Source organism: Chlorocebus sabaeus, chromosome 22 (genome assembly GCF_047675955.1).
Source record: "Chlorocebus sabaeus isolate Y175 chromosome 22, mChlSab1.0.hap1, whole genome shotgun sequence".
NCBI lineage: Eukaryota > Metazoa > Chordata > Mammalia > Primates > Cercopithecidae > Chlorocebus > Chlorocebus sabaeus.
In genome coordinates this window covers 91,938,756-91,965,427 of record NC_132925.1, presented here as the reverse complement: position 1 = coordinate 91,965,427, position 26,672 = coordinate 91,938,756, and the positions used below count along the sequence as shown (strand labels likewise).

Sequence of the window (26,672 nt, the reverse complement as noted above, 5' to 3'; positions counted from 1 at the left end):
GTTGCTGGGAGCAGGAAACACCTACCTTGGGGACTTTCTCCTGCTAAGGGGAAGGAAGTAGAGGTTTTGAAAACTACGAAAGTCTCCTGCCACTGGGTAGAGGATTACAAGACACCAGGGCTATAGAAGCCACTGGTGCTGTTACCTGGTAGGGGACAAGGGACAGGCCTCCCTGCAGTTGCTGGTGATGTGGGTGGATCGGGCCTACAGCTTCTGCTGAGTGTGGAGTGGACAACAGGAAGGCCCTTATGGGCTGCACTGACACTGTACCTGCAGGCAGACTGAGCCCACTATTGGGGATGGGTAGTGAAATAGGGCTCACCACTAGGTCTTTGCTGGTTTTTTTTCTTTCTTGCTTTTTTGGCAATAGAGAACAGATTTTGTTTTCTTTTTTTTTTTTTTTCAGTCTATGCTTGTTGTTAATTCCAGGTTACAGGCCTCTCTAGTGCCCAGCCAGGGATATGCAGGAGACAAAAAGAAAACCCAGGGGATGGGTGCAGTGGCTCACGCCTGTAATACCAGTACTTTGGGAGGTTAAGCAAGGAGGATCACTTGAGGTCAAGAGGTCGAGGCTAGACTGGGCAATAGAGCAAGACCCCATCTCTACCATTAATCAATCAATCAACTGATCAATCCCAGGGAATTCACTGCACTGTCATTCCTCAAGTCCTGAGATCCCTACCAGGTTTGCCTTCTTTCTACCTCATATTCTTTTATGGAATTATCTTCAATTATTTCCAGAGTATTTAGTTGTATTTATAGGGAAGGAGCAGAAAACAATGAGTTGATATCATCTTGTCTTGGTAGGAGGTTTTCTTAATGAAGAGCACTTTGTACTTTTTGATGTTTGAACCATATGTACTTAAGAGTCAAAAACTGAGCATTTTTATAGTTTTAAACTGTAATAGGGAAAAACCATAGCCAACAACTGCGTAAATTTGGTAACGCCTTTGTTCTACAGCAAGCTCAAAGAAGATCTTATCTGTGTAACTAGCTGCCATTGGCCCCAGACCCTATAAATATTTTTCAATAAGTTCAGCATTTTCAGTAAACAACATGAATACTTCATAAAGTCACATTGTCTATGATACAGGCATGCAGTAACTCAACCTGTACAAATAAATGTAACTGCACATAAGCAGAAACTGCTTTCTCTCTCCCAGATGGTAGCTCTCAACAAGCTCCCTCCCTTGTCTCATGGATATATCAGGCAACTTCTTTTTTGTTGTTTGTTCTGAGACCTGATCTTGGTCTGTCTCCCAGGCTGGAGCACAGTGGCACGATCTTGGTTCACTGTAGCCTCATCCTTTTGGGCTTGAGTGATCCTCCCACCTCAGCCTCCCAAGTAGTTGGGACTATAGGTACGTGCTGCTATGCCCACTTGAGTTCTGTATTTTTTCTTAGAGATGGGTTTTTTGCCATGTTGCCCAGGCTGGTTTCAAACTCCTGGTTTCAAGTAATCTGCCTGCCAAGGCCTCCCAAAGTGCTGAGATTACAGGCATGAGCCACCAAGCCCAGCTATCAGGCAATTTCTAGAGACCACCATCTACATATCTCCAGAGTTTCACAAAAGAATGTGTGAAGTGGGCCAGGCACGGTGGCTCACACTTGTAATCCCAGCACTTTGGGAGGCCAAGGCAGGCAGATCACGAAGTCAGGAGATCCAGACCGTCCTGGCTAACACGGTGAAATCCCGTCTCTACTAAAAATACAAAATAAAAATTAGCTGGGCGTGGTGGCGGGTGCCTATAGTCCCAGCTACTTGGGAGGTTGAGGCCAAGGAATGGCATGAACCCAGCAGGCGGAGCCTGCAGTAAGCGGAGATCGTGCCACTGCACTCCAGTCTGGGCAACAAAGCGAGACTCCATCTCAAAAAAACAAAACAAAACAAAACAAAAGTGTGTGAAGTGGAACTCATTAACTCCTTCACTGAACTGTGCTCTTCTGTTGGGTCTTTCTATTACCTATACTACCACCGGCTGGGAAAACCAGCCTCACATCACAGCATGACTGTCAATTCCTTTTTCTCACACACCGCCCACATTCCAGTTTCATTTTATCTTCACCTGTTATATTTCCCCTCTCATGTCCTCAGTGTTTCATCTACCACTACCTGAATCAAATTTCCCTAACAGGATTGTCTGCCTTCAACTCTTGGTCTTCCAGTTCATCACACTTACTGACAGCAAGTCAGTCTACCTAAAGCTGACCTGGAGCTACCTTATCTGCTGTCATAGGCAGTCACCACAGTTTCAGAACATGGTAGTAAGCTTTAAACTTTTCAGTGGGACATTTGAAGCTTAGCAAGACTGGATTCCAAACAACTTTCTAGAATTTTCTCCCATTATTTCTCGCCACATATGTAAAGATGGCTTTGGAATATTTCCTTAACCTATACTCTCTTCTCTAGAGAAGCGTCAAGGTGAATGAAGCGGGTGAGTCTAAATGACTCAGATTAGTTAAGAAGGCTATGGGACCTGGTATACAGTTGACCGGACCAAGCTGAGCCAATAAGATATAATTATTCACTCATTGTCAGTATAGACAAAGACATGGAAATTACAGTCATGCAACATTGGAACCCTGACATATATGGTGGTAACAAAGCTGGCCACGGAGCTCAAACCATGGCAACTCAATGCTATTCTGTCCTGGGCAGAAAGAGCCACAAGGGAAGCAAAAAGAGATGACAGAGGAAATACAGATTTTTAAAGGGAAGAGAATGGAGCACATATGCAGGGAGAAGCAGAGGTCCCAAGAGAGATATAAACAATGGTGGCAGCCTGGCCACATTTCCTATGACTGGATGCCCTGAGATTCCTCCATTGTTCTTTTACCTAACATGAGCTGTCTAGGCTTCATACCTTTGCTTATATGAGTTCCCTTGCCTGGAAGGCTTTCCCTCTGCATTGTTTGACATGCCAGGGTTCCAAAGCCCACCTCAAATGTGACTTCCTCCAAAATGTTTTCACGATTCACAACCCTCCCACTGCCTCTTAGCCCTCCAACTGGATCGAAAGTTACTTGAGGATAAGGACAATTTCCAGTGCCTAGACAGTGAATGCAAATGGTAGGCATGTTAAATGAAACAATCTTCATATGAAAGTTGCTTGAGGATAAGGACAATTTCCAGCTCCTAGATAGTGAATGCAAATGGTAGGCATGTTAAATGAAACAATCTTCATATAAAAGTTTTACCTACAGAGTGGTTAACAGAGTCAGCATTTAAACTTTTATCAGGGTAAATGGATCAGGGGATTTGTCAGTCATCTGAAATTTTTTTCTATTAGCACAAACTTCTGTTAGTGTGAATTAGAAAGAACTTGTTCTGAAACAAAGTCTTCACTCATGATCACCTAGAAGGTATGTGGTACTGAACAAAGCACCTGGGGATCAAGAAAAAGATGATAAAGTCCTGTCCAGGAGGAGCTTACAGTTCTGTCACAGCTAGAAGGAAACAACAGCATCACCTGAATGCTTGTGATCCTGGAGTCATAAGAAATCAAAGAGGAACTATTAAACTTCTCTGCCTCCATAAAAAAACATGTTTTTTATCTCCATAAAAAAACAAAAACCCAAAACATCTATATGTCTTCTACTTACCACTCCTCTAGAAAATACCATTTCTTACTTTCAAAGAAAAAAAGTAAAATTTTATAAAAATGTACTGAGAGTAATAAATATTAGAGAAAACAGGTCCCAGGAGACAAGACTATTTTTTTTAAACAAGCAAAACACATGTTTTAAATCCCCATTTACAAGCTTCTGAATTATGGCCCTTTGTGCTCAAACTGGACTCAGAAAAACGCAAGCTTTTTCAGACCACCACAGTAAGAGCTGTGGGGGGATGGGAGATGGGGAAGAAAAGGGCCAGGAAGAAAGACACAAAAGGCAGTCACAAAGACCGCAACATTTAGCTGTTTATTAGGTTGCAAGTCTCTCCTCCTCTCCCCGTTTTCTCTTTCTTCTTTTTCTCCCCACAAATCCTCTCAAAACACACACAAAAAGAGAACACTAGAAGCAAGATTGGGTCAAACATGAAGAACACAGAAAGAATATTAAACAGCTAGCTTTAAAGGGTTCTTTTTCAGTTTGAACAAAAGTAAAACGTTCTCAAAAGCAAAACAGAAAACAGAGCTTCCACCCAGATCGTGCAACTTAATGAGAGGAGGTTAGTGCTGATAAACCCATTGTGAATCTATACAAAGTGACAGATTTTCAAGCAAGGAAATCAATCATTTGCGATTGGAGGATTTAGAGCTCAGGAATCATCTGGTTCAAACCAACCGGGAGCTGAGGGCTGGGTGGATGGGGGATGGGTTGGACAGGGTGACATGAGGTCAAGAAAGGGGCTCTAGTTTTTATGCCCACCATTCTCTGACCCCATTCCACCCCAAACCCACCTACTCAATTCACACTATCTGTCATGCTAGCAAGACATTCGGCTTGACCCTGCAAGATTCACTTTGTTCTCTTTCTTGCCTCACTCCCAGCAAGCTTCTAACACAAGGGAATTAAGCTTTCCCCAGGCAGTCACAGAACCAGGCTGTAAAAAGCTGCTTAGTGCTCTGCTGGTAATCTGTCACTTTGGTTCCTTCCTTGCTGTCTGCTTGTTCCCAATGGAGGCAAAATTTAGAAACATACCATCACGTGGGGGCTCTTCACACAGAAACGATGGAGTGCTCTGGGTTGCAGTGACCTCAATTTCTTTCTTCCCTGCCAGAGCTGTCTGTCCTGGCTGTTTCTCTCCTCGCTGGCAGACCTGGGAGCATGAATCAATTCTAGTTTCACTAATATCTTCCTGCCCTTTTTCCTTGCTGCTTCCTTCAGGAATCTGCTCCAGCTTACTATGGAGATATAATCCAGCAGTGCCGAGTTCCTTCTTCCCAGAGTTGCTGCTGCTGTTGCTGAAGTGGGCCAATTCTTCTCTCTTCTTGGCCACTGGTTCCTCGCAGATGAAAGGAGGTATCTCTTTAGTAGACACGATGGGCAGTTTCCCAGGGCTCAATTTGTAGCTAGCTGTCTGTTCCTCACCCACAGTCATGGAGCGCTTCATAGCAGGAGCTCCCAGTTTCCCAGGCATAGGACTAGACATTGGGCTACTAGGGGGAGGCAGCAGGCCAGAAGAAGGCTCTTCTCGGGCAGGGGGTTCAGGGTACTTATCTGCAAGGTTGACAGCTGGGGGAACTGAGAGGTGAGAACATTCAGACAGGGCCCTGCGCACTGTCTTTTTCTGCTGGGGGGCTTGGTTGAGCACAGCTTCCTCCTCGGTAGAACTCAATTTCTCCAACTCTTTATCATGGTCTCTGATGTGAGAGCTTGCATTCAAATGTTCCTGGGTGAACACCATAGTGATTGGCGGAATGGTGGTGGGTGAATGCTCAATAATGGGGGCTGGGTGGGCTAGAGACACCAGGAGTGGGGACTCACATTTCAGCTGCTCAGAGTTATTTACCACCCCAATCACTGGGCAGCCAGGGATGATGCTATTCTTCATCTCTCCCAGAGTTGCTTCCCTTGAGCCCAGAGGGCCTTGAACCACTGGATGAAAGTTGGGGTTCCAAACACTGGTTTCCTGCTCCTTAGCATACCTGGTAGGGACGTCAGCAGCCCCAGGGAAATCCAGATCTGACTGGTTCTTGGTCTCTAGTCCATTCTTCCCTGCCACCTTCCCCTGAACTGGAATGGTTTTGTTTTTGTCTGGCCCCTCTATGAGTCCCAGATGGAACTCGGAGGTCTTCTGGTGCACCGAGTTCCCCTCCAAGGGATGGTAGGTCTCTGAAATCACATACCTGCTCTCAAGGTGACCCGAGGCTGCTTGATAGTCCGTGTCCTGCACTTCAATGCTGAGCTCTTTGTCTAGCTTCCCCTCAAAAAAGCAGAGCTTATTCTGCTCCAGGAAGCTGGCATTCTTCACAAGCCCATCTTTCGGTTGCCCGTCCATGCTGACATTCAGCCCAATTTCATTCAGTTTGCCCTCTGTCCTCTGCCATTCGAATCCGGCTTGACTGATTTCTTTTGGGGAGTCCATTCGGCACTCCGCAGGCTTGCTCTTACTGAGCTGACCGTACGCGGCAGTGAGAGAGGCTGTCTGCTTGTCTGAGAGCGACATCGTCTCTTCCACTGCTCTCCCTGCTTTCGCTCCTGGAGCTCTAATACCACCTACGATCACACAGAGCTTGCAGTGACATCACACCAATTCCCCAGTATTCATGACAAAATTCACCTCTCCCTCAATGCCCCTCTCTCCTCAAGCAGTTGGGTATTAAATGTACTTACAAATGTGAAAGAAAGAAAGGAAGGAAGAATGAATGAAAGAGAAAGAAAGAACCTGCTGCTTTCTGCACAATGAAATGCTACTGTTAATCTGAGAATGTAATTTCCTGTGAACTAGCACTCTGTTTAGATCTGCAATTTAAAACACAGTATGGTGCCAATCCAAGCACTAAGGATAGTAATTATTTTGGCTTTCACTGATATAGATATGTGTATACCCACACACTCTCTTATCTGATATCATGCCCACCCTTCCACATTCACCCACTCAGAAAACTGTTTTAAAAATAACCGAGACTCATTTGCCAATCCCCAGCTATAACCCCCGAAGAAGAATCCAGGAAATTGTTCAAAATTGGACTAAAAAAAAAAAAAACCCTACACCTTAACATAGTATTAAAATTACAGGCATTCATTCTCAGAGGAAGAGTGGGTTTGCTGTCATAGCAACTCATCAAATTCACTTGAAAGCTCACTTGAGTGGGGTCCCTAAAACCCAGAAGAGCTCCATCCATAGCTCTGCATAATGGAAGAGTTTAATAAAGGGTTCATTTAAAGACTTCAGTGATCAGGGCTTTGGGGATAGGTATTCTAATTATAAGAAATTTGTGTGACAACAAATGCCTGATGCATTTACACCTGTCCCTGCCCCCACTTGGTTCCTTGGATGAGGCTGGGTTGCTCCCTCCACTACCAGCTACCAGCCCTGCTCTTTCCAGCCTAATGATCTGTTAGGTGTCATGTGAACACACTGGGGGCAGTTCATCTTTCTCTGACCTCCAGACTTAGGGACTCTAACAATTGTAGCTTGGAGTTTTCCCCACCCACCAGAGCCTACTGCCCCCATTTAACTCAGCATGGTCCTTTGCTGCCCTGGGCTTTGAGCTCACAAATTATATATTCAAGCTGAAGGACCCATAAAACAAAATTGTGGGAAAAAAATTATACTGTAAGAACAGGCCATGCTCTTACTTTGAACAAAGCTGATTTTTCTTGTCTAGCTGTAAGTTACTGTCTTGCACTAACACAGCATATTGGAAATATTCTATCAGAAATCCAAGAGAAGTCTTTTTCCAAGATGAAGAAAAGATTTAGATTGCTTTTTTTTTTTTTTTTTTAAAGGCCATTTGCCATAAACTGCAATGATTTGATTACAGTTTTTAAACGCCTTTGGAAAAAAGGGCAAATTAAGACTCTTCTTTGGTCTATAAAATGTAAAGAAATTACCAAGGTCCGCACAGGAAAGCTTGCTAAACTGTAGCCTCTGTCCCCAATAACTCACCTTCTCTATTCATACCACTCAAGTTCCCAACAAGAGTGCAGGGATCAACCATATATCCTTTTTGCATTACCTTTAGTACCTGACACAGGACTACATTCATGATCATGAGTGGCAACGTTGCAATGCTAAAAAAAAATATAAATTTCCATTTACCTCTGTCCTGAACATGAACTGAGTCTCATATACATTTCTTCCCCTTGATCTTGACCTGTTTAGTAGCAATACATGACAAAGCACAATACAGATTAATTGGCAAGGAACCTGGTTTCTATACTCTATGGCAAAGATGTTGCTAAGGAAAAGGAAGTGAGGTATAACAAAATGAAGAATGCCAGGAGAATCATGATTCTAATTAGTAACAAGAAAAAATATGAGGCGAGATTGGATACAGAAAGGCCGTGGTAACAGAACACAGTTGAATTATCGCTTTCTTATCTTTTTTATACATATAATTGAATAATATAATTAAGTATGTACAATATGTGATGAAAATTATGAAAGTCTGGAGGTGGCTGGGTGCCATGGCTCACACCTGTAATCCCAGCACTTTGGGAGGCTGAGGTGGGCAGAATGCTTGAGCCCAGGAGTTTGAGACCAGCCTGGGCAGCATGGCAAAACCCTGTCTCTACAAAAAGTACAAAAAATTAGGTGGGCATGGTGACACAAAATTGTGGTCCCAGCTACTCAGAAGGCTGAGGTGGGAGAATTGCCTGGGCCTAGTAAGTCAAGACTGCAGTGGGCCGTGATCACATCACTGCATTCCAGCCTGGGTGAGAGGAAACCCTATCCAAAAAAAAAAAAAAAAAAAGGTCTAGGGGTGGGGAAGATATTGTTGAAATACAGTGCAAATATGCCAGAGGAAAACTCTGGAAAATACCTTAGAAATCAGGTAAGCTTCAACAACCCCATTCTCTCAAAACTAGTCACCCCCTACAAATGACACACACGTATACATCCTCAATTTACTGACGTGGTGGGGAAAAAATTAATTTGGCTTTGAGTCAGAAGGCCAGATTTTAAAATCTGTGTCACTTAATAGTTAAGAGTCTTAGAAATTCATTTAACTGCTCTTAGCTTCAGTTTCTTCCTCTATAAAAGGAGGGGAATCTTTAAGGTGCTCTCGGATTCAGGTTTTACCACTTTCACATCTGAAGTTGAAACAGACATTCAAGGAATTACAGGCCTGCTGCTATGTCCAACTCACAATGTGATTTCAACTTGGGGCTCCACTAGGCAGTACGTTCAGTAACCTTTCTGTCTCATGCGAGGGTGTGGCCTATTGGCAGAGGCATGGCTGGGTGTGGTGGATGTTGCAGCACGTCTGAAGAGAGTGGTAGTTGGCCCTTATATTCTGAAGAAGCGGAAAATACCAAGGCAAAGAACAAGCATAGAAACTTGTTCCTTATAGCCAAATTATTTTCAGTTCTGGCTAGCCTACCCAGACCCACTTCACCAGATCCTCCCTGCCCAACAGCTAAGGCAATAACTAGAATTACAGGTGTCTGCTACCTTCAGATATCACATATTCTGCCTCAGTAATTCTATCCACAAACAGCAGACTGCAAAATGTGAACCAGCCAAAAGACCAAGAGCAGAAACCAGAAAAATGAAGCTAGCCAGGCACAAAGGAGTGCATATTCCAGACTACAGTTCATACTGTGTAGATCAGAAATGTGGTCAACCTGAAAAAATATAATTATGAGGTCCACATCTAGCAACTAGGCCAAGCACTGGCTTCATAGTTACAAGGCTCAGGAGACAGAGAGTTGAAAGAGGCAATCTGGGGAGGGGGGCGGTCAGGGCCAAGAAGTTCAAGCCCATAGAAGGGGCAAGTACCCAAGACATCATGCCAGCCAGATGCTCAGGCATACAGATAAGCTTGGTGGTCACCCAGGGGTCTGAGTACAACAAAACACATAGCCGTGAGAACTGAGGGAATATATATAAAAAGCATTTGACAAAGTAGTTGAAACACAGAAATACATAATGTATCTACTGATGCTAGCTTTAAGAAAACAACCAAGAAGGCCAGGCACGGTGGCTCACGCCTGTAATCCCAGTTCTTTGGGAGGCCGAGGCAGGCGGATTGCCTGAGGTTGGGAGTTGAAGACCAGCCTGAACAACATGGAGAAACTCCATGTCTACTAAAAATATAAAATTAGCTGGGTGTGGTGGCGCATGCCTGTAACCCCAGCTACTCGGGAGGCTGAGGCAGGAGAATCGCTTGAACCCGGGAGGCGGAGGTTGCAGTGAGTGGAGATCATGCCACTGCACTCCAGCCTGGGCAACAAGAGTGAAACTCCATCTCCAAACAAACAAAAAAACAACCAAGAAACTACATATGTATATGAAGTAGGTTTTCCTACTCCCTACAGGGAATCTGATGTGTAGTAGTAATAACAACAACAACAACAACAAAAACAACAAAAGAAAGAAAGCCTAAGTCCCTGGACTGGAGAACTGCTACATTCTGATAAAGATAGACAAAAACAAAACAAAACAACCACTACTACTCACAAGAAACAACATACGAATTGTAACTGCAATCACTAACAGATAAGAGAAAAAGAAAAGCTAAATTTCAAAATCTGGGGCACTGCCTAAGGAAAGGAAATAACCTATTCCCTGAATCCCTTTTAGGACAAGGATCCATTATATCCATCAACAGTACTGCAAAGACACTAAAGTATGTGTGACAGTGCAGTCAGAATGCTGGGGCTTCCCTAATAGATCCCTCATTTTACAGAGGAATAAAATGGGGTCCAGAGAAAAAAAGTGGTTTGCCCATGATCAAATGGTGAAAACTTAATGGAAAAGCCACAAAGAAGATGCTAGGTTTCTGACTGCCAGTCTTCCCAAACTGCTGAGCAAAAATTAATCTTAGTCACTAGATGACTCTCCTTTTCGATGTATCTTTTTTTTTTTTTCCGGCTAACTACAACCTCTGCCTCCCAGGCTCAAGTGATTCTACTGCCTCAGCTTCCGGAGTAGCTGGGATTACAGGCCAGCACCACCATGCCCAATTAATTTTTGTATTTTTAGTAGAGACAGGGTTTCACGACAGGGCTCAAGGCCAGGCTGGTCTTGAACTTCTGACCTCAGGTGATCTGCCCAACTCGGCCTCCCAAAGTGCTGGGATTACAGCTGTGGGCAGTGCTGCCCGCCCAATCTATCTTTTTTTGTGATAATTGAAGTACTTCAAACTTTAATTTGGAATTATAATTTAGCTCTTTTGTGATCAATTCAAAACTCCCAAATTAATACACAGTATGCATACATATGCGTATATGTGTGTGTTTAGGGGAGCAAAAGCGAGTTTGAAATAAGGGAGAAAAAGAAGCAATGCACTTAGTTTCAGTGTTTACCTTATATCTTAAGAACGGGCTTGTTTTAGGCTGGGCGCGGTGGCTCACGCCTGTAATCCCAGCACTTTGGGAGGCCAAGGCAGGGAGATCATGAGATCAGGAGTTCAAGACCAGCCTGGCCAATGTGGTGACACCCCATCTCTACTAAAAAAAGATAAAAAAATTTAGCCGGGCGTGGTGGCAGGCACCTGTAATCCCAGCTACTAGGGAGCCTGAGGCAGGAGAATCGCCTGAACCCGGGAGGTGGAGGTTGCAGTTAAACGAGATCCCACCACTGCACTCCAGCCCGGGCGAGAAAGTGAGACTCCGTATCACACACACACAAAAAATGGTCTTGTTTGTATTATGCAAAGAGTGAGTAAGGTGTGGGTGACTTATTCCTTAGCAAACTTCTGTTTCTAATTTCCAGTCTTAAAATAACTTAGATTTAATATCTTTCTATAGTGCCTTAGCACTGTGAGTTTCCTTTCAGGTGGCTTCTGAGTAGGAAGACAGGTTCAGCCTCACTAAGAAAAAGCAAAGAACCAGAGGCTTTTACAGAGGGGAAGGGACAGAGTAGTTTATAGTTTGATTACACTATTGCTTTTGCAAGGCATACAAAGATATTAACTGGAAGAACAATTAATGGCTTTGTTGCACCCCAAAGGAGGTGAATGCCACCTGGATGACAAATGATGGCGAAAGCCTAGTATAGAATAATTAGTAAAACTCAAGAAAGGCTGGGCATAGTGGCCCATGCCTGTAATACCAGCACTTTAGAAGGGTTAGGTGGGAGGATCACTTGAGGCCAAGAGTTCAAGACCAGCCTGGGCAACATAGCAGGACCCACATCTATACAAAAAAAATTTAAAAAAAAATTTTTTTAGCCAGGTGTGGTGGTGCATGCCCGTAGCACTAGCTACTTGGGAGGCCGAGGAAGGAGGATCACTTAAACCCGAGAGTTTGAGGCTGCAGTGAGTGAACTATGATCACGCCACTGCACTCCAGCCTAAGTGACAGAGACCTTGTCTCAAAAAAAAAAAAAAAACCAAAAACGAAAACAAAAAATACATCCCACAAAACATCCTGAGAATGGCCAGTTCAGTACTCCAGTCCAAATAAGAATCAGACATAATCTCACTCAGGTATGCAGATTTATCCACAGGAAATAGCACAGCAAGAAACTCCAATCTCCCAGCCGCTGTAAAATTATATCAAGTTGGTGGATGAGGTAAACACATGAAGTCTGAAAAGGGTGAGCCTGCCTAGGTAAAAAGAAACACACTTAAGAACCAGAAGGACTAAATTCTAGATTCAGCTGCCACTGGGATCCCTTGTCTCTAGATTCTTCCTCCCCAGGAGCTGGGATTACAGGCGTCCACCATCACCACGCCCAGCTAATTTTTGTATTTTTAGTATACATAGGGTTTCACTATGTTGGCCAGGCTGATCTCAAACTCCTGACCTCAGGTGATCCTCCCACCTCAGCCTCCCAAAGTGCTGGGATTACAAGTGTGAACCACCACCCCTGGCCCCTTGCCTCTAGGTCCTATTCCTACTCACTCACCTCTGTAACGTCTCTTTGAACCCCTCCTGAGTTCTTCATATTATCACAATACTCTATACCTTTTAAAATTTAGAAACCATACTGCAATCTTTTATTTATATGCTTTTCCCAGGAGCTTCTAGATGGCAGGAATGTGAACTGTGCATTTGTGCCATGTGGGTGCACTGCACAGTGCTTGACTCACAGTAAATAAGCTTTCAAAAAAGATCTGCTCAGTAAAAGGATGGGTAGATTCCTTTTATACTGCATCTGTATCATTTGACCTGATCCGTCCCATCATTAAAGCTGTCTTCAACCCAACCTAAGAGGCAGTGATCTGGAATGTCCTTTGAGCTACAGATTGTGAAATTCTATTCCATTCTGAGTTTGAAGAAAGTGCATGGATTTCTGTGTGTCTGGGCAGAAAGTGGTTTCTAGGACTCTTGGCAAAGCCTGCAGGTCTCTAATCCCAGTACATGTACTGGCAGATATTTCTGTTTTAGCCTTGTGTTTGGAGTTAGTATTTAACCTGTTCAGGGCCTTGGTTTTTATACATGAGAGACAACTAGTTTCTCTGCATTCTTTCTTATCAGTTACCAAGGCAACACTACTTTTCAGATTGACCAACTGTTCCCAGTTATTGCCTCCAGGAAACAATTATCATTACAATGAAAGTCAACAATTCTACTATTTTTTTTTTTTTTTTTTGAGACGGAGTCACCCAGGCTGGAGTGCAGTGGCCAGATCTCAGCTCACTGCAAGCTCCGCCTCCCAGGTTTACGCCATTCTCCTGCCTCAGCCTCCCGAGTAGCTGGGACTGCAGGCGCCCACCACCTTGCCCGGCTAGTTTTTTGTATTTTTAGTAGAGACAGGGTTTCACCGTGTTAGCCAGGATGGTCTTGATTGCTTGACCTCGTGATCCGCCCATCTCGGCCTCCCAAAGTGCTGGGATTACAGGCTTGAGCCACCGCGCCCGGCCAACAAGTCTACTATTAACAATGATTGATGACACCACTCCTTGTTAATAAATGGTAAGGTCATCAAGTTATAATCTAGTTTCTTGCCTGGAAGTAAATGTTCCAAGTGTTTAGACATACATATATATATGTAAAACTTATTTCAGAAACCATATTCTACATTTTAGAAACATTTCTTACATGTTTTAACTCAAGAAAATAAATCATGATTCTCTCTGATTAACTTTCAAAAGATGAGAAGCAAATAGACAATGAAAAAGCTGAGGCGAATAATCTGAGTTATGTGAATCAAAGACATGAAAATACTTATGGATAAGAAATCCTCTAAAGGCTGGGCACGGTGCCTAAGGCCTGTAATCCCAGCACTTTGGGACACTGAGGCAGGAGCATCGCCTGAGGTCTGGAGTTTGAGACCAGCCTGGCCAACATGGTGAAACCCCGTCTCTACTAAAAGTACAAAAATTAGTCTGTGTGTGGTGGCATACTCCTGTAATCTCAGCATTTTGGGAGGCTGAGGTAGGCAGATCACCTGAGGTCAGGAGTTTGAGACCAGCCTGGCCAACACGATTTTGAAACCCAGTCTCTACTAAAAATACAAAACCTAGCTGGGCACGATGGTGTGCACCTGTAGTCCCAGATACTTGGGAGGCTGAGGCAGGAGAATTGCTTGAACCTGGGAGATGGAGATTGCAGTGAGCCGAGATCACGCCACAGCACTCCAGCCTGGGAGACAGGGAGACTGTCTCAAAACAACAACAACAACAACAACTCTAAAAACTACAACTTGAAAGTATCAAGTCTTTGTTCGTTTAAGCCTAGTATTGACCCTCCCATGGCCCTCCCCAAAAGAAAAGAGAATCATCCAACTAAACTAGGCAGAAAGATAACCCATTTCTTCAAGCAAAAATCTAAGATCTTCTGCTTACAGAGGTACACAATACCCCTAGGAATCTTTAGGAGTTTACTTTCTTCTCCCCAATTTCATCTCAAAACGTTTCACAGATCTCCGTTTCCCAAACCTGACTTTATTCCATGCACCTGCACTTCACTATGTATGCCTTACACAGCTGTCCCCTAGAATGCTGTACCTTAATTTGCTCAGCAAACTCTTAACCATACTTTCAGTCTCCTGTGTGAAGATTTCTCTAGGTTTTGTAGGAAAACTTAGTCCCTTTTTGCTCTGTATTTCCATAGGATCTAGCTCACACTTCTTTTTCAGAGAAGTAAACTTCTCTCACTAGAGGAAAATTGTCTGTTTTCTACCCTGGAATCTCTGAAGAGTAGAAAATGTGTTTTATTAGTCTATTTTTAGAGTAGGAGTAATATCACTTGGTATCTACTGAATGAATAAGCTAAATACTAAAAACTATAAATCATGTTGTGTGTCCACTATTTGCAGAGCAACAGGCAATGTTTATATATTTTGGGAGGCCGAGGTGGACGGATCACTTGAGCTCAGGAGTTCAAGACCAGGTTGCGCAACATGGCCAAACCCAGCCTCTACAAAAAATACAAAAATTAGCCAGGCATGGTGGCATGCACCTGTAGTTCCAGCTACTTGAGACTGAGGTGGGAGTATCACCTGAGTCCAGGAGGCAGAAGCTGTAGTCAGCCGAGACTATACCACTGCACCCCAGCCTGGGCGACTGAGCAAGACCTTATCTTTAAAAAAAAAAAAAAAAAAAAAAAGAATGGAAGCCCCCTTACTGTCCCCTCCATATCCTAAAGAAGTAACTATATCTGCAATACTGTAAATCAAAACTAAGTTTTTATTTTAACAGTGTGTTCAGAATCCCCCAATGCTATTTGTCAACCAGAGGGTACAAGTGAAGGGTGAGGGAATATGAGGGGAAGAAGCTTCTTTTAAAGCAGGATATTCAAGCCAGGCATGGTGCCTCACTCCTATAATCTTAGCACTTTGGGAGGCCAAGGAAGGAGGATAGATTGAGGCCAGGAGTTTGAGACCAGCCTGGGCAATATAGTGAGACCCCATCTCTACAAAATATATTCACCAAGTATGGTGGTGCACACCTGTAGTCCCAACTACTTGGGAGGCTGAGGCAGGAGGACTGTTTGAGCCTGGGAGGTTGAGGCTGTAGTAAGCCATGATCATGCCACTGCACTGACAGAGTGATACCTTGTCTCCAAAATACAAAAAAAACAAAAAAAACAAACAAAAAAAAAACAAAAAAAAAACAAAACAAAACAAAATAAAGTAGGATAATCAATTGTTGCTTGATTCATTTCAAAGAATATTTAAATGTTCTCGCTCAAACAAGGTAATGACCACACAGTATTGTTTGGAGGTTAAAAGAGTTTAGGATGGCAATGAGCATATAGTAAGATTCAATCAATGGTAGCTGTTTTTAGCTGTGTGACTAGTCCCAATAAATTTCATTAGCATGGTAGTCAGAAAAAAAGCCAGTGGGGTCGGGTGCAGTGGCTCATGCCTGTAGTCCCAGCACTTTGGGAGGCCGAAGTGGGCAGATCACGAGGTCAGGAGTTCGAGACCAGCCTGGCTAACATGGTGAAACCCTGTCTCTACTAAAAATACAAGAATTAGCCGGGCGTGGTGACGCATGCCTGTAATCCCAACTACTCAGGAGGCTGAGGCAGGAGAACTGCTTGAACCCAGGAACAAGAGGTTGCAGTGAGCCTAGATCGTGCCACTGCATCCCTGCCTGGGCGACAGGCAGACTTTGTCTCAAAAAAAAAAAAAAAAAAGCCAGTTGAATCAGAGGGCAAGTGGGGTGAAAGTAATGAGGAAAGGAACTTCACAAATGGCACTACAATTAAGAAAAGACATTACCAAATGGGTACTTCTCCAGTTGTAAAATAGTAGCAAGTTCTAAGATAACAAATGGTTTTTTCATCTGCTGAGCATATTTTATTTATGTACAAGGGCCTTGAAACTGTTAGAATTCTGGGTTTATAAATTACTTCAAGTTTCACACCAAGAGAGTTTCTCACCATAAACTGACATTCCCAGCTGCTGGTAGACAGTTGATGAGCTCAAGCAAACTGAAGAAAGAAATGAAAGCCAGATTATAAGAAGACCAGGCTTCACTAAGGCAAAGGGAGGGCCTATTTACAGGGATCCCAAACTGTCCCATTCACAGTAGCAGCATAGCAAGTACACTGTCACTCACAGTTCCACTTGGTTTCCAGGGGAACAACTAACATGGAGCGGGTACTGGAATCTAATATGGATCATCCTTTCAAGCTTGTGCTTCCCTTCACAAAAAACACAATCCCATAAGAAGTTCTTTTCTGGCTGGGTGCAGTGGCTCATGCTTGTAATCCCAGCACTTTGGGAGGCTGAGACGGACGGATCACGAGGTCAAGCAATCAAGACCATCCTGGCTAACACAGTGAAACTCGGTCTCTACTAAAAATACAAAAAATTAGCCTGGCATGGTGGTGGGCGCCTGTAGTCCCAGCTACTCGGGAGGCTGAGGCAGGAGAATGGCGTAAACCTGGGAGGCGGAGCTTGCAGTGAGCCGAGATCGTGCCACTGCACACGAGCCTGGGCAACACAGCGAGACTCTGTCTTAAAAAGAAAAAAAAAAAAAAAAGAAGTTCTTTTCTGAAAAGTTGAGCTTAGACTTCCCAACGTATGCATTAATCTTCCCTGCCTGGAAGAACATGCATAGTATGCAAAGAAACCTTCTGATAAAGTTTCCCTAAATTTGAGAGCAGCATGAAAAAAATAACAGTAGAGCAAACAGTAAGCTGGAAGAGACTGGCAATATATTCACTTTCCCTACTTCCAAACAGGGTAAGATCAGCAAAAAGATAATTCATTTATAATTCAAAAAATGTCATTAGGCATCATGTATATATAAAGCTCTAGGCTGGGTGTTAAAAAGTACACGTAAATAAATCAAACACAGACTCTCTCTGGAAAATAAAATGCTAGACAGAGTCAAAACCTAGATTCTAATCCTAAATTAACCTCTGATTCACAGTTTATGTTCTCATGATGTATCTTTATTTCTCCAAGTAGAAAAATGTTTAATTAGTGCCTAGATACTAAAAAAAAAGTCTATTTTATATTTAGTAATTGTCAACCTTCTTCTTTTTAAGTACCTGAAACTTCTGGAAGCTTCTGAAGCAAGACTAAGAAAAGCATGGGTCTTAGAAACATAAAGACTTGGATTAAAATTCTAACCCTGGCACTTCACCAGCTGTGTGACCTTGACAGCCTCCATTTTCTTACCTGAAAAATAGAGATAATCTTTTTTTTTTTTTTTTTTTGAGATGGAGTCTCGCCGTGTCGCCCAGGCTCGAGTGCAGTGGCGCAATCTCGGCTCACTGCAAACTCCGCCTCCCGGGTTCACGTCATTCTCCTGCCTCAGCCTCCCGAGTAGCTGGGACTACAGGTGCCCACCACCACGCTCAGCTAAATTTTTTGTATTTTTAGTACAGACAGGGTTTCACCATATTAGCCAGGATGGTCTCGATCCCTGACCTTGTGATCCACCCACCTCGACCTCCCAAAGTGTTAGGATTACAGGTGTGAGCCACCGCACCCAGCCGATAATCTTTAATAGTATTATTTTATGTGTGTGTGTATGATCTATTTACCTATTTCTAGATAACCAGGCAAATAAAATCAACTCAATAGGTGGTAGGTGCTATTATTATTGTTATTTATTTATTTGAAATGGAGTCTCTGTCTCCCAGGCTGGAGTGCAGTGGTACGATCTTGGCTCACTGCAACCTCTGCCTCCTAGGTTCAAGCAATTCTCCTGAGCCTCCTAAGTAGCTGGGATTACAGACGTGCACCACCATACCCAGTTAATGTTTGTATTTTTAGTAGAGATGGGGTTTCATCATGTTGGCCAGGTTGGTCTTGAACTCCTGGTCTCAAGTGATCCGCCTACCTCAGCCTCCCAAAGTGCTGGGACTACAGGTGTGAGCCACTGTGCCCAGCCAACACCACTTGTAATATCTTTACTGTTCAAACAATGGAAACCATGGGTGACACCATTTGACCACAAGATGAATGAGAACAAGATATGTGAGAATTGGTAGCAATTTGGGGGCAGGGCAGTTAACATGAATAATTCAAAGTGAGGAACAAAGATAAGCACCAGTGATGGACTAACAAAACACATGAAAGACACATTATGCTGTTCGATAGAAAAACTCGATATGCAAGACATAAACTCTCCCTGGGATACACTAGAAACAGTGACTTCAAGAAAAATATTGAGGCCGGGCGCGGTGGCTCAAGCCTGTAATCCCAGCACTTTGGAAGGCCAAGACAGGTGGATCACAAGGTCAGGAGATCGAGACCATCCTGGCTAACACGGTGAAACCCCGTCTCTACTAAAAAATACAAAAAACTAGCCAGGCGAGGTGGCGGGCGCCTGTAGTCCCAGCTACTCGGGAGGCTGAGGCAGGAGAATGGCGGGAACCCAGGAGGCAGAGCTTGCAGTGAGCTAAGATCGGGCCACTGCACTCCAGCCTGGGTGACAGAGCGAGACTCCGTCTCAAAAAAAAAAAAAAAAAAAAGAAAGAAAAAGAAAAATATTGAGTGCATTAATTTTTCTTCTACAAAACTATACAATAAATAGGAATAGGACAACTCTGAAAAAGAGTAATAGGGCAAGGGGTTGGGCTAGCCCTATCAGATATTAAAATATATTAGGAAACCTGGTGGAAAGATCAATGGATCAGGAAAGAAAGTCCAGAAAGATACCAAATACATGTAGAAATTTAGGGCATGACAAAGGTGGCATTTCAGTGGGAGATCGATTATAAACATGATGGTGGGATGATCAAGTAACCCTGCCTCACAACCTTATAAACAAAACATACCAAAATAAAAAACAAACAAACAAACAAAAAAACAAAACAAAAAACCCCCCAAAACCCACAAACAAATAAGCAAATTCTAGATTGGCCAACAATTTAAAATGTAAAAACATTAATAGAAGAGAAAATATTTTCATAATTTCAGAGCATGGATTGGCTTTTATAAACTTGATAATACACGAAGAAGTCATTAAAAAAAAAAGAATTAAACACAGCCAGGCACGGTAGTTCATGCCTGTAATCCCAGCACTTTGGGAGGCTGAGGCAAGTGGATTGCCTAAGGTCGGGAGTTCAAGGCCAGCCTGGCCAACATAGTGAAACCCAGCTCTACTAAAAATACAAAAAATTAGCTGTGTGTGGTGGCAGGCACACTCAGCTACTAGGGAGGCTACTAGGGAGGCTGAGGTAGGAGAATCGCTTGAACCTGAGAGGTGGAGGTTGCAGTGAGCCAAGATCACGCCATTGCCCTCCAGCCTGGGCAACAAGAGTGAAACTCCGTCTCAAAAAAAAAAAAAACAAACAAAAAACACCACACACACAAAATCTATGCCGTGAAATAATTTTTCACCGATTAGATCAGTATACATAACAACAACAAAAAAATCACACTAGTAGAGAAAGGCAGGGAAACAGGTACTTGTCTATGTTGAGGGTAGGAGTAGAGATGTACCTTTCTCTACAAGGGACATCTCTGTAGGCCTACAGAGAGCAATATGGAAACACCCATCAAAATTATGAACACATATTCTTCAAACCAGAGATTCTTACTCTGGAGCCCCTTTTTATTACACAGACACACACGCATGAGTATGACATCCTATAAATACAAAGAAAGTTTATGTACCATATTCCCAATGAAAAAAAGTTGGGAAACACCTAAAATGTGCATCAGTAAAGTAGTACTGGCCAGGCGCGGTGGCTCAACACCTGTAATTCCAACACTTTGGGGAGTCTGAGGAGGGCGGATCACCTGAGGTTGGGAGTTCGAGATCAGCCTGACCAACATGGAGAAACCCCGTCTCTATTAAAAATACAAAATTAGCTGGGCCTGGTGGTGCATGCCTGTAATCCCAGCTACTCGTGAGGCTGAGGCAGGAAAATCGCTTGAACCTGGGAGACAGAGGTTGCAGTGAACTGAGATCATGCCATTGCACTCCATCCTGGGCAATCAGAGCAAAACTCCATCTCAAAAAAAAAAAAAATTACTATAATAAATTAGTATATACCTATGTAATGAAATAGTATATAGCTATCAAAAAAGAGTGAGTCATATCTAGAGACATCTGCCAGGAAAACAGATTTAAAAAAAAAAACGAGGCCTCTTTCTTTATATTGATTCTTTTTTTTTTTTTGAGATGGAGTTTCACTCTTGTTGCCCAGGCTGGAGTGCAATGGCACGATTACGGCTCACTGCAACCTCCGCCTCCCGGATTCAAGTGATTCTCCTGCCTCATTCTCACAAGTAGCTGGGATTACAGGCATGCGCCACCACGCCCAGCTAATTTTGTATTTTTAGTAGAGATGGGGTTTCTCCATGTTGGTCACGCTGGTCTCGAACTCCTGATCTCAGGTGATCCGCCTGCCTCGGCCTCCCAAAGTGCTGGGATTATAGGTGTGAGCCACTGTGCCTGGCTTCTTTATACTGAGTCTTAAAAGAGCTCTTTAAAAATTAAGTTTAAAAAGAGTAGCACACATCAGTATGTATACGTCTCATTTATATGAAATCAGGAAATATATATGTTATTGCTTATTATACACAAATTGTCTGGAGGATATATAAGATATTGTGAACACTGGTAGCCTCTGGAGAAGGAAAGCTGGAAGGCGGTTAATGGAGGGAGGCCAGCTTATGTTTTACTGTATACTCCTTTGTATCAAGTAAATGTATTAACCTATTCAACAATTAGTTTTAAAAAGTTCTTTAACTATTAAAAAAGTATACATTGTCCTTAGGGAAAAGGTGTGGTAGAATTTACAGAAGAAACAATAAATTTTGTTCCAAACCCATTATCCTTCCCATACCCACTCTGTAAGGCCACTGCTAACACAGTCTCTGAGCCTGACCTGACCCAGGCAGGGCCCCAAAAGTTCTGCAGTACTGGTCTTGCTTCCTCAAGAACAACAAATCCTCTTTCTTCATTTCTTTGGAAATACTGAACAAAAAGAGATGGCTGGGATTTCACAGAAATTACATGTTAACTTTCGGATCACTGCTGAAACTAAAGAATGGGTCTAAAAACCAAAACGAAAGAACTGGATAGAACACTGGAAATCTCAATGAATGCTGGAAAGCCCTCTACACACTATTTCATTTTCTGCCGTGTAATATGGTAGCTAATAGAAGATAAAAACAGAGAAGATGAGAATGTCTTATGCAAATAACAACCTTTAGCATTCTTTACTCACACAGCAGTATTCCTTAGTGGGTACATACTCATGCATAGAGCAAGCTTTACCCAAAAGAACAAGTCCATACCATGCAGAACACAATCCCATGATGAAACCTCTCAAAAAGCCCGACTGGCTACTAAAACCAATTGGTGTTTTTTTTTTAAATTCTGGAGTTAGTAGCTACATCATGCAAGCTGGGAAACAGTGATTAAGAAATAGTGTCACTTGTAGGCTGTGAAAAATCTCAAAGACAAGGAAACATTTTTTGAAAGCTAGATTCAGGGAAGCCACAATTAAATGTATAATTTTTTGGGGAATTGGGGGTGGGGGGAAACAGGGCTACCATTTCTAAATCTTAAAGGAATCATCTTCTTAATCTCATTCCAACTACTTGACTGAGTAGAGCCAAAAAAGAGTAAAATTAAGAGGAACACAACATGGGCAAGTTTTATGGACTACGTTTGATGGACATAGACTATGCCCAAAACTCAAACCCACATGCAACTGTGGGGCAATGGATATAAGCAACAAACTGGTCAAAAAATGTATCTGTATCATTGAGAGATCATTTCCCATTACTAGAAACACAAATAAATCTGTGCCTACCAATGCTGGTTCGAGGCCACCATTTCCTCATAAGGAGGTGGACTGATTTCATTTAACCTAAAAGCAATTTGGATATTTAGTCCCACCAGCACAAGCTACATATACACTGAAAAAAAATCTCATGCACATAGCTAGACATTAAATACTTTCTTTCCTCCTGTGAATCCTTATACCAAGTAATGATTAAAATTTAGCTGTAAACTTGATACATAGGAGGCACAATTTAAAAAAAATTAAGAAATGGATGACGATAGGTCTTTTGTTAGACAATTCATTGAAAATTCAACTTTCCCTAAAATTCAACGTTCAGTGCTGGGTAAAAAAGGCATGCAACCAAGTTACCAGCCTCCTCAAGCAGGACACAAGGAACACATTGGCTGCAGAAAACACGCAGTAGCAGTTACAGGTTTCATGCCAACAAACCAATGATTAACAAGGACGATTAGAGTCTGGATGGAGCCAAGGCACAAGCTCTTTGCCTTTTTGATGCTGACTCAAAAGCCACAAGCACACACATTTCCCCATGGCAGATTCATACCAGTGGACTTCAGTTGCTTGTATCTCTCTTGTTCCTGGATTGTAGACTTTGGCAAAAGTGGAGTAAGTCCTCGGGACTTGGTGGGTCTCATGTAGCCTTTCATTGGTTCTGCCATTCTGCTTTTATCTTCCTTTTTCCCTTCTCCTGGTGTCTTTGATTCAGATTTTTCTGTCATTTGCTGAGGTGTCTCCAAAATCTTATCTTTGGGTTCTGGGAGTTGAACACCCTTGGAAGCAGTCATTATTACTAACTTATCCGCCACCTCTGAAGGAGGAGCTTCGACTTTGCTATGTAAGAAATCTGACTGGATTTCTGGTGTTGGCAAAGAAACACTTTCCAATTCCGTGATTTTACAAGCCAGACTAATTTCTTTCAATTTATCATTTTCACTTTTTGGAGACAAAAGAGTCAGATCTACCTTCTTATTCAAACTATCTGAACCTTTGGAATTTCTATCTTGAGCATTTTGGTCCTGACAAAAACTGAGTTTTTGTGCTTTGTCTCCCAGTAAGTCAGGAATCTGAACTGGAGCAGACCCTTCTTTAGTCTCTTTCTCTTCGTTCACTGGATGTGCTGGGAAATTACCCCTATCTGCATATGCTTCTAGGGCTCTGGCCTCTCCTGGTAGGCTCTGGTCTTCTACTGGCACTCCAGGAAGGAGGTGACCTTTTGCTAGCTCTGTGACTTTCTCTACTGAATGCTTAGACACACCATTGTCCACTGACTCAGATTCTCCTACCACATGCCCTTCAGCAATCCCTGTTTCATTTTTCATGGAATCAGCAAGCTCAGCTTTATTTTTAAGAGAGTGATCTCCAAGACTGTTAACTGTTTCTATGGCTGCTGTAATAGGTAGAGCAACTCCTCCTGTGCTTGTAGAGGGCACAACGGCAGAGGGAGCCTTGGGTCTTCCTTGATCTGGGACTCCATCTTTGGTGTAGTTATCTACCATTAATGATTTGGAAATCTGGGCTGGGGCTATCTCTTGCCCATTTTTTGCCAAGGTATCTGGAAAGGAATTACCTTCCTTTACTACTTGAGGAGTAGGAGTGGGCAGTTTTTCACAGGCTGCTGATTCCAGAACTTTTAGAGGAGATGATTTATTTATCAGCTCTGATGGTGTTCTGGGACAGGTAAATGTAATATTTCTATTTTCGTCCATATAGGCCATTCCTTCAATTCCCTGGTCCCCTGCGGTTTCCATGGGAACATGTATTTTTGTTGCATCTATCTTATTCTCCAGAATGTGCTTCTCAGGAGAACTATTTTTAACCTTTTTACTTTTTCCATCATTAATCCTCTTACTTGGTTTGTCAGCCACTGAAGTGTATCTATTGGCTGCATCTGTCTTATTCTCCTCAGATACTACTGAAGGAACAAATCCTGCCCCCTGGATTTGCTCTTGGCAGCTCACATCTGTCACCTTGGCAGGTGGTTCAGTAACAGCAGAAGCCTTGACTGTGCTTATTTTGTTTTCCCCAAGAGTCCCAAGCTCAACAAAATTAACCTCAAAATTTCCACCCTTCCTGTCAACTACTTCCACTGTGGGTGTATCTGGTGTATGTGAGAACAAAGAATCATGCATTTTGGGGAAAGTAAATCCAATTTCCTTGCTTTTATGGGGAATACTACCAGCATCTCCATCCTTCCCTTCAAAAGGTGGGTTAAGGATTTCTTCCTTCCTCTCCATTCTAGCAGGCTGTGTGGAATAACTATTTTTAAACTTTTTGCTTTTGCCTTCATTGCCTCTCTTTTTAGGCTTTTCAGAGATCCAGGGAGCTGCCTCATGATCCTTCCATGGACACTTTCCTTCCTTGCTCTGGTTACTGACACCCATATCTTTGACTACATCTCCTGTTTCTGTCCTAACACCAGAAGTCTGAGTGATGCCTGATCCACTTTCCAAAGGAATCAATGCCTGCATGGTGCCTGCCACCTTAGGCTGAGTCATCTCTTTAGGCTCCCCCATCACCACTGCCTCTGTGAGATCAGCCTTAGTGCCTGGTTGCTTTGAAGAATTCAGCCCCAGCTCCTCACTCTTATCCTGAGTAGTCATTCCTTCAGTTTTAGAGACTGGTTCACTCGGTATGAGAACAGCCCTTCCGTCCTTCTGACTGTCTAGAGGAAATGGCATCTCAGATTTTGCTTTTACCTTCCCAGAGTCTGTTCTCATTTTCCCAGAACTTCCCCTTCCCTTCCTGCTTTTGCCATCACCTGCCATTCTCTTAAATGGTTCATTCTCTACCCCAGGGACCTGTACCAACAGTTGGCCCTGCAGCTGCTCAGAAGTAAAGATGCTGATCTCTTGTCTTTGGTTGGGAAAAGCTTCCTTTTTTAGTTCTTTATCCTCTTCAGCTCCTTCAGGAAACTCCTTCAGTTTGACATTCTGCAGTTTAGTCATTTTACTTTCATTATTCCCTTCTTTTAGATTACATTCTAATGGATTACTTGCTATCAAAGTGGGTATCAAATTTGGTATTTCTTTTGCTGCTGTGGGTTTTGAAACTACACCCATAACCTCTTGGTCCAAGATAGGAGAGCAACCCTCTTGGAGTCTGATATCCAAAGGAGTTTCTACATTGTATGCAGAAACGTCTGCTAGGGGTCCTTTCAGATTGAGAGGGCCTACTGACTGGCTTTTATCTATAGGAGTCTTCAGGTGGGGTGCAGGCTGTGGTCTGTGTTCATGTTGCTTCAGCAATTTCTTGTCTTGGCCTTGTGGTACTGACTTGTTACCTTTGCTCTCTTCCTCTACTCTCAGCTTAGACTGATAACTTACTGCAGTTTTGGGGGTTTCTTCTGAAGGATATAAAGGAATTCTGAGACTCTCTGAGACAAAGTTCTCAGTTACTAATCTGGTTGCACTGGAGTTAACTACACATTCCCTTTTCAAGTTTTCTCCAGATACAAGTCCATATTCTGTACCCATAGTGGTAGGCTGGCTGGGGAGAACACCTGATTTTTGTGTGTCAGCTGCAGAGGGATGACCTTTAGGTTTATCTGCATTGTCATCATCCCAAGGTCCTCCAGCCCGGGGTTGAGAATATCTCTTTTGCTTTGGTTTCTTCTTCTTTTTCTTCATCATTATTGGTGTGCTTTCTATATCCCAGGCCTCCCTGCCAAGAGCCCTCTGGGGTTCAAGTGAGTCAACATGAATACTTTTTCTTTGGTTCCCAGGCCCACCACAGGAGGATGAACCAGAGACCCAACCTGACTCAGACAAAGAGCAGTGGCCCAGCCTGTGATCAAGAGTCTTCCATGGAGGAGAGCCTCCCAGCAGCTCAGGAGGGACCCTGGCAGGCTTGGGCCGGGCTGACCTGCGGTCACTGGGTCTGCAAACTTGTTTGGCTTGTGTGGGAAGGGTACCGCAATACATGAAGTTGGCTAAAATTCCAAACAAAAAACTCTCTGTTATTGTTTCTTAAAAAAAAAAAAAATCCAGATCATATAATGACTAATTTAAGGAGGCTATTTTCACTAATCCATATACTACTTACTATAATTTGCTCAGGAAAACAGTTTTTTTCTAAAACATTTCTCACTTTTAACTGGCACTAGCAAAAATATTTAACAGATCATCATCTCAGGTAAAGATTGTTTTCAAACAATTATAAAATATTTGAAATTTCAGAAGTAGCAGGATTTAACTTTTAAAAATGAAATATTTCGAATATTTTAACCTCTAAAATAAGCATTTACTGCCTGTAAATCTCATCTGATTTATATTGGTCATTATTAGTGCTTGCCTCTTTTTGGTGAAATTTTTTAATTGCTTTGGTTAAATATACATGATTTTGGACAAAATTTATAATTCTAAGACTTGGTCACCAATATTAAACTAATACTTGTCCAAAAAAACCAGATAGATTCTGGGAACTAGATCAGAAGG

At 42.8% G+C, this 26,672-nt stretch overlaps 1 protein-coding gene across 10 annotated transcripts in view; it reads right to left on the bottom strand.

The window, feature by feature from the left end:
• The window catches only part of MAP4 (microtubule associated protein 4), a 221,976-nt gene that overhangs the window by 33,401 nt on the left and 161,903 nt on the right, over positions 1-26,672 (bottom strand). Inside the window, exons 10-11 of one of the 10 annotated variants that reach the window (XM_038004004.2) lie at positions 22,784-26,167; positions 16,396-16,446 (exon numbers count right to left, since the gene is read on the bottom strand). The exons of the other annotated variants lie outside the window; for them this stretch is intronic. Of the exons in view, the coding sequence (XP_037859932.2) occupies positions 16,396-16,446; positions 22,784-26,167 (3,435 nt within the window). The remainder of the gene's footprint in view (positions 1-16,395; positions 16,447-22,783; positions 26,168-26,672) is intronic. 10 annotated transcript variants of the gene reach the window in all.